Below are 13370 nucleotides of genomic sequence, written 5' to 3' on the forward strand. Positions count from 1 at the left end.
AATTTGTCCAAAGACTGCATAAATTATGGATTGATTGTTATTTAAACAGGCTAAAATTTTGAGTAGGTAATACCCTCAGACATCCTTCCAGCCAGTACAATGTATTCTGTGACAGTGTCATAACAGTTGAGTCTGCGAGTGTAGCCAGAATATGAAAGTCTGTCCCAATTATCTCACAATGTGTACCATTAATAATCATTCTGCTTTCCCAAAGCTCGAGTTTTCTCAACTCTACTGATCTTCCTCCTCCATAGCAATTCAAGCATACAGTTCCCAGCATGAAGACTGACTATACCAAGTGTATACCGACCCTCTGAAAGTAAGTTCAGGCTGTCAGAAGCTCTCACAACTTGTCCCATTTAGATTCCCCAGTAGCAAACTCACTTCAAATGTTTCCTTGTCAGTCCATACAGGGTCACGCAGACGGATCACAACCTTCCCGTGTGCGCACCTTTCCAACTTTACCCATGACATTACCATGAGTCTGCCTGTTGTCCGAGGCCAGCAATACTTCTCATGTTCTCACTTGTGCCCACATCCCCAATATCCCCCATTTCACTGGATACAGGTGAATGATGTAGCATTGAAACTCCCAAGTTTCTCCCCGCAACAGGTACGCGGGTCGCTATATGCATCCTGGCCACATCTGTTTCTGCCTCTACCCTAACTATACGGAAGAACAGTGCAACATTTTGGCTATGTGTTGTAACTATGTGGAAAACTGCTCTTCTGCTTGACACAGTCTGATTGTGAATACCTTAGGTGAAAAGTTGCCCATTTACCACATAAAACATCACCTCCTGTAACACTACCACTTCACTCCTGTCATCCCCAAGTTGGTCTGTTATTCCACGTAGTAAACTGTGCTGGATTCAGTTTTTTGTCCAGTGCACTCAGTTGCTTCTGTATTCCCTCCAAATTGCTATTCAGCACTTCCCTCGTCCCGCTAACACATCGAGTTAGCTCTGTTGCCAGTTCCTGTACTAGTCCCATGTTATTCAGCAACCTTTGTTCCAAGTTTGATAACAGTGTTGTATGCCATTCCATGACATCGTTCACAGAACTTATCTGCTGAACCTGAACAACTGTGATATTTAACTCCTGCAGTTCCTCCTCAACTGTTGTGGCGAATGTCGTCTTTAACAATGTTCCTCCTCCATTTACTCAGTCTCTCTTCCACTGGCTCCTAGCTTGCAGAATCACATCCATCAACTGTGACAACTGCTTCCTTAATTTACTGTAAGTGAACTGCAACTCCTGGTACTCTCCTTTATCTATCTAAACAAATTATTTCCTTTTGCCTTCTTATACCATTCTTAAAAGACTTCTTCTAACCTATGTACCTCATTTATAATCTCCCAGATCTTCATTGTTGCTTTTAGCATCCATTTATGACTAGTAAACCACACAGCTGTTTGTCTTGAGAACATCACACCAAATTCTAGAGACTGAACAGCTATTACAAGCCCTGTCTCACCCTTGGTGAAAGTCAACAACAGCAGGACCATCCTCATCCTTATGCATTGTTGTACAAAATTACTGTCTCACCTCCTCCCTTCTTCTGAGATTGCACACACACGCGCGCACACGCACGTGCGCACACACACACACACACACACACACACACACACACACACACACAAAAACAAAGAATATCAATAATAACAATATGAATAAAAACTAACAACTCTGCATCATACAGTGCACTTACATGACCTTAAACTACGTAGCACATCATGCCCCTTACGCTGCTCTACTAATGGTTGCAGTTGCCTTGCTATAGGGTATGGCTTCCTATAAATTGGTGTACTATCTCATGTTGGTATGTGCCGTTGTGTCACTGGATTGCTGGGAAACCTCCATCTGCACAAAATAAATCACTAAAACTCAACAAGTTTTCCATAGCCATTCGATCATTGCCCTACAGGTGACCCACTTTCCCTCATGACACTTCCGCGTCAGCAGTTGTTTGTGGCTTTTCTCTAGACTCGACCTATCCAGGTTTCAAGACTTCCAGTGTGATTACTATTGCACCCTCTGCGAAAGTTATCCACACTAACCAGAATCATTTTTTCCGCAATAATCTCATTCGCACGTGCCAAACTCCTGCAGATGAAACAGTGTAAACTATCCAACTCTTTATTACTTAAGAGTTCAGTCACACATAATGTTTCTCAATATTTCTCTTGGCAAATCAGTATCCACTGAAACCCACTCTTCCATTCCCGTATCAACTGGTATTTTATGCTGCTGCTCAATCTGTACTGAAAACATTCATAAATATGAACCTTAGCATGATCTTTGTTGAGAAAGTAGTCCAAGAACCACTGAATAGCCCTCGCCTACACGTGGCAATACCTACATATGTTTCCTGAAGTAATTTTTCTCAACTGAAAACTCCAATACTGCCATACCCAATTATTTCACACTATTATCGCTTGTAACCTATATCATGGTCACTCCTGTCCCCTATTTCCCATGAGGTTCAGAATAGTAATGGACACATGCGCCCCAATGTCAACCAAAAACCTTTGTTTCCTGACACTTACCAAGCCCATTAAGTAGCATTCCATCTCTGCACTAATTTGTGCAGTGTTACAGTCTATTGGAACTGCCTTCCAACAGTTGAAGCACTCCCGTTTGCATTTACCAGCTGCTTCCCATGGATGTGCTTCCTACTCTTCCACATGCATAGCACTCTTGTTGTCTACATTGCTTCCTTGTATGTCCCTCCCAGCCATGTCTATAACAACTGATTTCAGAACTGAACACCTGGTGGTCCACTTTTTGCTTTGATAATATCCACCTCCTCTACATGTGTTGCAGTCCTAAGAACTGACACTAATTCTTCTGGCTTTTCCATTTGTACCCTCTGTGACATCTCTGTTGGTATACCATGCAGAAAAACATCCACTGCTCTGTTTTCTGCCTCTTGGAAAAACAGCCTATTAGCTCCTGCACTCTGGGTCTGTGCATATATCTTTGCATTCACAGGATGTATATGCCCCAGGACAATCAGTAAATCTGGGAAAACCCCGGGAATTATTCAGAATTCTGGGAATTTTTGATTGTTTTAGTTTTCAGTTAAATTTTTGTAGTTTTGACTGGTAAGAACTGATACTCTAACAAATAATCTTACTGTATTCCGCTAGTGCAGAGTAATACTACAGCAATAAAATATAAACGAGAGAAAAAAAACAACAAACTGCTTCTCATGAGCGTAATGTCACAACTGTTTATGTTAGGTTCATTTGAGCAGTTGCCAGAGGGCTCATGTGCATGAGCAGTCCAGTCCCATATGAGCAGTATCTTCCCCCGCTTCTGGCTACTTGGAGCCAGATGCTACTACTACTCCGACTACTACTCAGACTACTACTACATCCCAAAAACCATACCAGGTTGAGGTCTACTTCATTGTGTATCTGGACATACGAAAGTGCACTTCAAGCTGAGTTGTACATTGGAGTATGTTTTACAAAATTCCGATGCCCTTGGGGTATCCTCTGATGATGTCCTGTTTCTTTTATGATGTAAGATCTCTCAATGCTTTATATGTATGAACATATGGGCTACATACGTCATCATAGCTGTGCATGCGCAGTGACGCCTTTTTTCTGGCGCTCTCTGGCAACTGCTGCAACGAACCCATTTCTAGCAGATCGCGGGAAGATATTGTGAACGGTAGTTTGAAAAGCTCTACTTTCAAGGTGAATTGTCTTTTACATAAGATGAATTCTGTTACATGTGAGAATGTGCGATGAATTTCTTAAATCACAGAGTGTTTGACTCTCGTTTAAAACTTAACACTTTGAGGACCGGTCACTGAAAAGCATTTCTAGCACAGAAGACTAGACATTTATGTCATTATTTTAAATTTTACTGGCACATTTGTGTTATGTACCTTAAAGAGTAACACACACATAAAAAGACCAATTTACATGTGAAAGCTTAGCTTCTCTTGTAGCTTATTAATGTTCGAGATCAATATTTATGTGAAAGTTTAGCTTTTCTTGTAGCTACACAATGTATATTAATTTAAACCATTAACTTTTCCTATTTGTGTTAACACTACTTAACAATGGTGTTGCTATTTGCTGACATCACGTGTCTTATGCTGTGAATATCTACTGTCATCTGCTGGCCAGATTATCTGATATGAACTGTGATTAGCTTACAGAAGGGCATCGTAATCCAAATTTCAATGTTTTGGAAACTAATGTGCTTTGTTTGATGGAATGTTAATTTATCATTTCATAATTATGAAAATATGCAGCTTATCGTAATATGAAAATACACAATGTACATGTTGCTACTCATTAGAGATCTTTCCAATGTTTTTTTTCTGGGTTTAATTTTCTAAAGTGATGGCGGGAAGATCCACACTGTGTATAAACCATTCAAAGGATTGATAAGTTTTAGAGTTCCGTGGGAAAGTATATTGTCACTTAACATGAGAAAAGTGTATTTTCACCCAGGAAAAAGTGTATTTTTTACCAGGAAATCCGGGAATTTTTTTCCTTGTCTGTGTATACACCCTGATTCAGTTTATAGATTCTATACGAGAACGTCTCCACAGACTTGTTGCACTACATTGTCAAAGTACTTGTACTACTGGCACAGTACGGCAGCTCACTCTCAAAAAATATGTGCTTTACTCGAGGTCCTGCAGTACATACAGTATACCTAATATCCTTAATAAAAATTTTCACATCCTCCGTTGCCTTGCCTAAAAAGAGATTAGTTAATGTGACCACTGTGGGGTCGGATGAGGCAGAAGGCACTCTCAATCCAGATTTATTTTCATCATCATCATCATCATCCAATTGCAGCTGAACCTGACTCGCTTTCCCATCCTCTAACTTACAATTAAGTTTGAAATTTCTGTACCTCTTGTGCTCCAATTCCTATGTTAATGTATGCACAAAGTAATTCTTCTAGTGAGTCATTGACCACCTACACTCAGTACAGCTACTAGCCAGATGAGCAATTTGCCTCTACACAGAACAGTTTGCTGCTTCAGCTCTGGTACATGGCACACCTTAGCTCAGATAAATAACTCTGACACGGAGAGCAAACTCCAAAAATAGAAATAAAACTAGACTCACCTCACCACATTGTGCTCAGCTGATACCACCAAACCCACTTCAGGTGCCACTGCCTCACTCACCACTCACCCAAAACCGACTCTCTCACCAAATTGTAGTGTCAGACACAGACGAACACTTTCTGACATCAAATTGTTACAATGCCTTGACCCAAGGGATCGTAATGCGACAGGATGACTGAGAGATTTGGTTTGGGAGAGAGGGGTGAATCACGCCAGGGTGTGCGGAGATACACAGATGAGTTTGGCACTGACATTTATTTCGTCAAAGAGTACACTGTGCCCCTGTCGATCCAGATCGACGGCGGTGCAGTGTGTGTACGTGTGTGTCAGTGCGAGTGCCAGCACCAGAATCTCCTGCTACGGTAGACGCCTTCTGACCTCGTGAGGTAATAGCTTCTGTCTCGGACTGGGCAGTTCGGCCAGCAGCACTTGTTAGCCGAGCTGGAAGCCGCATGCCTGCCCTCCAGAGTGCAGCTGGCTATTCCCTCTAGCACTTCTCAAGGTCACTGTGTAGACGTTAGAGGGCAACAACTGCCAGCCATCGTAGTGGAGCCTTGGAAGCTCAGGTCACCTGCCCCGAGCAGTCGGTCAGTGATCGAGGACGACCTCGGGCCCAAAAGGTCAAGAGATCGTGTCCTGTCTCCACCCTTGTCAATGGCAGTTTGTACCTGTCAGACAAAGTAACCCGGAGAGTGGTTGACAGCTGCCCCTGCTCCCTGCACTCACACACCACCGACTTTCTCAGACCCACATCACCATTGCTGTGATGCATCTGTACGGCAGAGCTCGGCGATTGATTCGGCGGGCCGGTCGGCTGCCAAAATTCGTCACCAGATCATTGTGATTAGCCTACATCTGAAACAATAATCATTTTTTCCTGTATCAGGTGCAGTCAGAATGGTGACACAACTGGTTGGCTAGAGCCGGTGGGCTCCCTTATTTATACTCCTTTTCTTTCATCTTGTGTAGTTTGTCTGGAGGGGACAAGTGGAGTGTTCCTTAATGTTTATAATGTCAGCTTTTTGTAGTCTAGTTTGACCTTCATACACAGATTGCTACGCGCTGTTGTAACAGCTACGTTTGGGTGTTCCATAGCACTTCAGTGCTCTGTGTTGCACCTAATTATTCCACACCTGTCTCCTCATTTGTTTATAGTGCCTGCCAGGCTGTGCTCCCTTTCCTGCGAGTAGTGTTGTAAAGACACCTCACCAAATAACGACGTTGCAGTGCTCGCTACCCGATGTGTTCGTCAGTCCCTTAGCTTTTCCTTATGGCCATAGCTGTGCAAAATTTTCAAGGATGAACCCACACAGCAGGCATGATGTGTTAGACAGCACAACGAGCTGTACAGGTGTGTGTGTGTGTGTGTGTGTGTGTGTGGGGGGGGGGTTAGCTTATGAAAGGATTTATCCAAAAGCTAGTGAAGTTCTCATTCTTTTTTGTGTTCCTGTTGATGAGTGAGTTATCTTCTTTTTAATAAATTTAATTTATTTTTTCCATTGACTGTGTATTCTATCAGGCCTCTAGGTACCATAGCTTTAGATCCCCCTAGTAGTTTTGCGATAATTGTAATGACATGTATATATGCATGCAGTGATTGTGTGTGCCCCAACAATTTTACCCTCATGAGAAGTATGTAGAGTCAAACATGAAGATGGATCAACACATCTTACTGCTGAAGCTGTTTACAGACTGGCATCACCCCTCAAACATAGTCCAGAAACATTCCTGGGCCATGTCCACAGGCGTCCCTAACCCTCTTACATTGCCTAGGAACCAGTGGCATATGAGGAACCCATATCGTCATGGACTGGAGTAACTTAACCACGTCTTTCACCAGAATGAAGTGACGAACATCCTACCCACAATACTTCCCATCCCTCCCAAAGCTGTATTCTGCAGTCTGCCCAATGTACGTAACTCCCCCAGTCCCTGCTTGCGCAGAACTTACTTCCACCCTCTTGCCACATATGTCACATCCCTGTGGAAGATGCAGTTGCGAGACCTGTCTGTGCACTAACCCTCCACATCCCTCTTCAATTCTGTTACAGGCTTTGCTTATCAGCAGCAGTGCCACCTGTGAAAGCAGTCGTGTCACATCTAGTTATGCTCTAACTTCTATACAGCGTTTTCTGTAGAATGACCACCAACTAAAATCAATCCTTGTGAAATCAAAATTAAACATATTAAAATAACAATGCAGTAAAAAGTATGATGTGTCAACTTTACCATAACTGAATTACATAGTGCACCTAAATTGGCATTACTTGTGATTATGCCATTCGGTCTTGTGGCACCAAAAGATCCTGAATGTGACTTTCAAATATCCCACTTCAAAGAAAGCAGGAAGTGATCAATAAGGTATTGCAACCATTGTCTGTGAAGAAAACACTTTCATTTGTGACCCATCATGTAGTTCTCTGACAGCACTTTGGACACTTTCAGGAAATATTAAGGTATGGTTTTATTTTGACTGCACTGTGGGACTTTAGGGAGTTGGTAATGTCCTATTTTTATTCTGAAGTTCCTTACACATTTACCTGCTGTCTTGGACATCTCATATCTCTCCACAACTGACATTCACATAACACAGTGGTCGGGTTACAGGTATCAAAGCCTTTTTACATGAAGTTACATTATCCATATTTTCATATTTTGCTTGCTGTAATTTTAAGCAATATTGGCTTTGATTCACAGACCCTGCAGGTAAATTAGTGTAGACAGATAGAGGTAATAACAGTTCCTGAGCTGTCTTGTCCTAGTTTATGTGACTGTTGATGCCACAATGTTATCAGTGTGTGAACCAATTAGTAAATTAACTTTCACCCAAGCAGTGTCAGCTAGCCTTCAATTATTTTTCTGCCAGGAATTTGCCTGCATCTATTGCTGTTACAGATTCTTCATTTTTCTCCGTGTGACAAAAATCAGTTTGTGGGAGGGGGAGGGGGGACTATTCATGTGACTCATTTAGCTCATTGAGGTTGTCATTATGTTTCGAATGGGGACTCACTGCGATCTTTTCTGAATTGTGTACCAAATGTATTCACATATTGAACATAACAAAGACTTTTAATGTTTAGGGATCTTCAACTCTGTGTCCATAACCATGTACACCTGTAATCATCAGATCATCTCTGCTAACTGCTTCAAGACAACAGCAGTTAGCATAGATAATTTGTTGGGTTACAGATTTATTAGATATGATTTTGGATAAAGTAAATATCCATCCATTGTTGCAATCACGTCTGTAAGGAACAAAACTCATTTATCAATCTCTAGTTATACCATAGAGTGAGCTTTAGGAAACTAGCAGTAGGCCTACATCGGCTCTTTTACTTCCTTTTTGTCTCAGTGGAGTTACCTGCCATCTCATTAGAGGTTATGTTTGCATTTATACCATGCATTGTTGCCTTGTATCATGTACTTTTGGTCTGTGGAACATAGAACAGTTCCACAAGCAGCAGCAAATTTGTGCTGTGTAGAGTGATTATGTCCTCATTTACACTATAAAATTAAGGCAGATGGTAGGGAAACATGTGACATTGTTGTCAATACCTTATCTGAAAATTACCTTAAGCAGCTTATCAGAGAACTGACTTATCAAGCCAACATATTAGATTTCCTGGTCACTAACAGGCTCAAACATTTTGACTCAGCTTAGAACAGGGAATCAGTGATCATAAGCCTGTTGTAGCATCAGTTGAATACAACTGTAACTAGGAATATAAAGAAAGGTAGAAAGATATTCCTGCTTAGCCGAGCAACAAGAAACTGGTTTCGTATTACCTGATCAGTCAGGTTGAAAATTTATCTCCAGCACTGACAATATTGAACATCAGTGGACAATGTTCAAGAGTTGTACAATATGCTTTACACAGGTATGTGTCAAGGAAACTTGTGAAGATTGGGAAAGACATGCTGTGATTCAACAGTCATGTTAGAAAGCTGCTACAGTACCAAAAAGAGGTTCAGTGCAAGCTTAAATGTAGCCAAAACCTCAGTGATCATAAGTCTGTTCCAGCATCACTTGAATAGTAAATAGGAACCTAAAGAAAGGCAGCCAAAACACAAAAAAACTAAAATTAGCATAAGGAGAGCCATACATGAAGCTTTAAGAGTTCAAAAGTAAAATTCTGTGTTCTGAATTGACAGGAAATACTAAGTTTTGTCTTATGTTGAAACAGTAAATGGATTGTGGATTGAAGCTATCGGTCCAGACTATCTGTGACCAAAATGGCATCGAAATGGAGGATGACACAGAAAAGACCAAAATACCAAACCCAAAACTGTTTCACTAAGAAATATCGCTCTGTATTTCCTCCTTAAATCCTCGCACAAACATCAAAACAACATATATTGAAATTTTTGTGTCATGGCCAAGGGAGTCATGCCAAATAATGTGCTCCAGGTAGCAAGAAATAAATGAACTTAACTCAAACTGAATCCAAAAATCAGTCATTTGGGGTTGAATACCCACTACTAATTTCCGATCAGTTGAAAGTCAGTGATCTTGCACTAGGGGACAGTGAAGGAGGGAGCAACGGCGAGTTGCACATAGATGGGCCACAGGTACGGCTGATGTTGGGTCAGTGTGGAGAACTCAGATGTAGTGCAGAATGACAGCTAGGAGATTTGGAGCAAAGGCATTGGCAGCTAGAACAAAGATCTTCAACAAGACACAGAGTGAAGACTGGGAATGCGGCTCAGATCAAAGATGCCAGAGGCCAGTACAGTGAACTAGAACAGGATTTGGGGTGAGGACTTGGACACAGTTCTTAGTGCTTTATAACAGCTGCCAGAAGGATACTTCCGTGACGATCGGCAGACACTTGATCAGCAGAAGAGAATCGGTGCCTGTGATTGCAGTTCGAATGGCAGCACCTCTACCAGTGAAGCAGGTTACTAAACTTCCCTACAGCTTTGCTATGATGGCAAATGAATCTGCTCCAGTCCTGAATCCCTGAACCATTACACCAATAACCTAAAAACAGCTTTCGCATCCCGCAACTACCCTCCCGACCTGATACAGAAGCAAATAGCTAGAGCCACTTCCTCATCCTCTCAAACCCAGAACCTCCCACAGAAGAACCCCAAAAGTGCCCCACTTGTGACAGGATACTTTCCGGGACTGGATCAGGCTCTGAATGTGGCTCTCCAGCAGGGATATGACTTCCTCAAATCCTGCCCTGCAATGAGATCCATTCTTCATGGAATCCTCCCTACTCCACCAAGAGTGTCTTTCCGCCATCCACATAACCTTCGTAACCTCTTGGTTCATCCCCAAACCACCTTCCCTACCCTCTGGCTCCTACCCTTGTGACCGCCCCCGGTGTAAGACCTGTCCCATGCACCCTCCAACCACCACCTACTCCAGTCCTGTAACCCGGAAGGTGTACACGATCAAAGGCAGAGCCATGTGTGAAAGCACCCACGTGATTTACCAACTGACATGCCTACACTGTGAAGTGTTCTATGTGGGAATGACCAGCAACAAACTGTCCATTCACATGAACGGACACAGGTAGACAGTGTTTGTTGGTAATGAGGATCACCCTGTGGCGAAACATGCCTTGGTGCACGGCCAGCACATCTTGACACAGTGTTACACCGTCCGGGTTATCTGGATACTTCCCACTGACACCAGCCTATCAGAACTCCGGAGATGGGAACTTGCCCTTCAATATATTCTCTCTTCCCGTTACCCAGCAGGCCTCAACCTCCGCTAATTTCAAGTTGCCGCCGCTCGTACCTCACCTGTCATTCAACAACATCTTTGCCTCTGTACTTCCGCCTCGACTGACATCTCTGCCCAACCTCTTTGCATTTACATATGTCTGCCTGTGTGTGTATATGAGCGGATGAATATGTGTGTGTGTGTGTGTGTGTGTGTGTGTGTGTGTGCGCGAGTGTATACCTGTCTCCTTTTTTTCCCCCCTAAGGTAAGTCTTTCCACTCCCTGGATTGGAATGACTCCTTACCCTCTCCTTTAAAACCCACATCCTTTCGTCTTTCCCTCTCCTTCCCTCTTTCCTGATGAAGGAACCTTGGGTTGCGAAAGCTTGAAATTTGTGTGTGTGTTTGTGTGTTTTTTATTGTTTATTTTGTCTCTGTCAACATACCAAAGCTTCCGTTTGGTAAGTTACAGCTTCTTTGTTTTTAGATATATTTTTCCTATGTGTAATGTTTCCCTCTATCATATTGATATTTAAAAAAGTTTTTATTAAGTACAGGTATAAGTGATGTTATATTGTCCTTCATTCACCATAATTCCACTTCCTAATATTTCTTTATATATTTCCTTATTTTAAGTTTTCTACTTCACTAGTGCACCAAATTTTTTTTAATGCAAGGCACTTCACACATTACTATACTTGAGAAAGATTTTGGTTAAATATATGTATAAAAGCTGTTACATTGTCCTTCATTCACCATAATTCCATTCAATCATTTTTTATTTCTTTTGAAAGCTTTCTACTTTACTAATTGGACCATACTGCGCTGTGTCATGTTACTGTGTCGCCACAGTTGCAATCATTTACTGTTGTTATTGTTACATTACTTGTCACATTACTGTTCACTTCTGAGTCTGTTGTGATTACTTTTTAATTGGTAGTCCTACATCATTGGTAACAATGTTTTCAATTTGTGTTTCAGCCCAAGCCTAAGCATTTAATTTTTCCTGTGGTACTGAGAGTTTTATTTATTCCATTCTTTATGGTGTGCAAGTACGAACCTCAGAATAGAATTCGCCAGTTTCCAGTATTCATCCATAATGATTGGGTGTATTGGGTAGCAAGCATGCTGCTTGGTATTTCCAGTGGGCATCTCAGTGCACTTGCTATGATGTACTGCCCAAGGTAAGTATATGAACCACTTTTGCAACTTAACCCAAGTACGCTTTTTAGATATTATGGTCATTTTAATACTTACGAGGGTTCCACATTAAAGGCTTAAGGGCTAATGACATAATGAAGTTCATTTTATTTCATGTGAGTGTCAAATTGTTAAAAGACGGAAAACAAAATAACCAAAGAGTAAGTTCTGAAGAAAGATAAAATTACCATTTGCACTGAACTAAAACATGCTAACAAGGCCAATAGGAACTTAGCAAAGGTGGAACTATATAGCAGATAGTTTGGAAATAAATTTTCCCTGTTCTTTATGGTGAATTGATATTCTCTGGAAAAATATTTTCACCACATAGACTTAAAATGTATTGTGTTTTGTCTCCTGATGTACGGGTCCAAGAAGAATAATGGAGCAAATAGGTAAACAGCAAAGTCTATGAATTATCTGAACAGCCCGCATCTCGTTCTCGCTTCCCACGCCCGGGTTCCCGGGTTCGATTCCCGGCGGGGTCAGGGATTTTCCCTGCCTCGTGATGGCTGGGTGTTGTGTGCTGTCCTTAGGTTAGTTAGGTTTAAGTAGTTCTAAGTTCTAGGGGACTTATGACCATAGCAGTTGAGTCCCATAGTGCTCAGAGCCATTTGAACCAATTATCTGAACATCTTAGTATTGAAAAAACCCCTACTTATGTTGTAGAAAATAATAATTCTCCTTAAATAATTCTCCATTCTAATGAATCATAGGTATTAACTGTTTCATAAATATCCAAATAACTACTAGAATCTAAAAGCAGATAAAGAGCAGGTATATAGCATAAATGAAAAACGCAGAACAGAAAGTTTTGAGAACAGTTACCTTTCTATATACTGATTATGATGACATTATCCAAAGTATGTTGTATTGTTTTAACAATTTAGTTGTGCTCAAGAACTCAGGACTATCTGCCATGTATATTTGTTTCTTTTTGGTACACACTTTCATAATTAGAGGGTAGTTTTGACAGTCCAAAATTGGACAGGTTTCAAAATTAGCACCCATTTTTTCATGGGCAGTGCTCATAATCACTAAGCAATTCAGACATGAGCCATCGTCATAGCATCCATTCAGCTCGTACGTATCTTGGTTCAGGTGCTGGTCCAGTATAAAGTTTAAATCCATCAGGATGTATCAAACTGGTGAACATGCCATCAAAGAGTGAACATTTCATTTTGGAAAAAAAATCACCCAGCTGTGGCTAAGCCATTTCTCTGCAATATCCATTTCACCAGGAGTGGTATTCCAAAAGGTATACAGGAGGGTGTTTGTTAAATTTGGAAAGCAGGAGATTAGCAATGGCAGAACTGAGTCCATGAGGCCAGTTTATTAGTTTTGTCTGAATAATTTGATCAGTAATGTATTCCTCCTGAAAGACAAGGTC

The 13370-nt window shown here is 41.4% G+C and overlaps 1 protein-coding gene across 3 annotated transcripts in view; it reads left to right on the forward strand.

Annotated features, from left to right (window-relative positions):
- LOC124789851 (equilibrative nucleoside transporter 1) overlaps positions 1 to 13370 on the forward strand; it is a 96030-nt gene that overhangs the window by 71914 nt on the left and 10746 nt on the right. For all 3 annotated transcript variants that reach the window (XM_047257358.1, XM_047257360.1, XM_047257359.1), the window contains one exon: positions 11762 to 11964. In XM_047257358.1, the coding sequence (XP_047113314.1) occupies positions 11762 to 11964 (203 nt within the window). The remainder of the gene's footprint in view (positions 1 to 11761; positions 11965 to 13370) is intronic.

This window comes from Schistocerca piceifrons, chromosome 3, assembly GCF_021461385.2.
Source record: "Schistocerca piceifrons isolate TAMUIC-IGC-003096 chromosome 3, iqSchPice1.1, whole genome shotgun sequence".
NCBI classification, from domain to species: Eukaryota; Metazoa; Arthropoda; class Insecta; order Orthoptera; family Acrididae; genus Schistocerca; species Schistocerca piceifrons.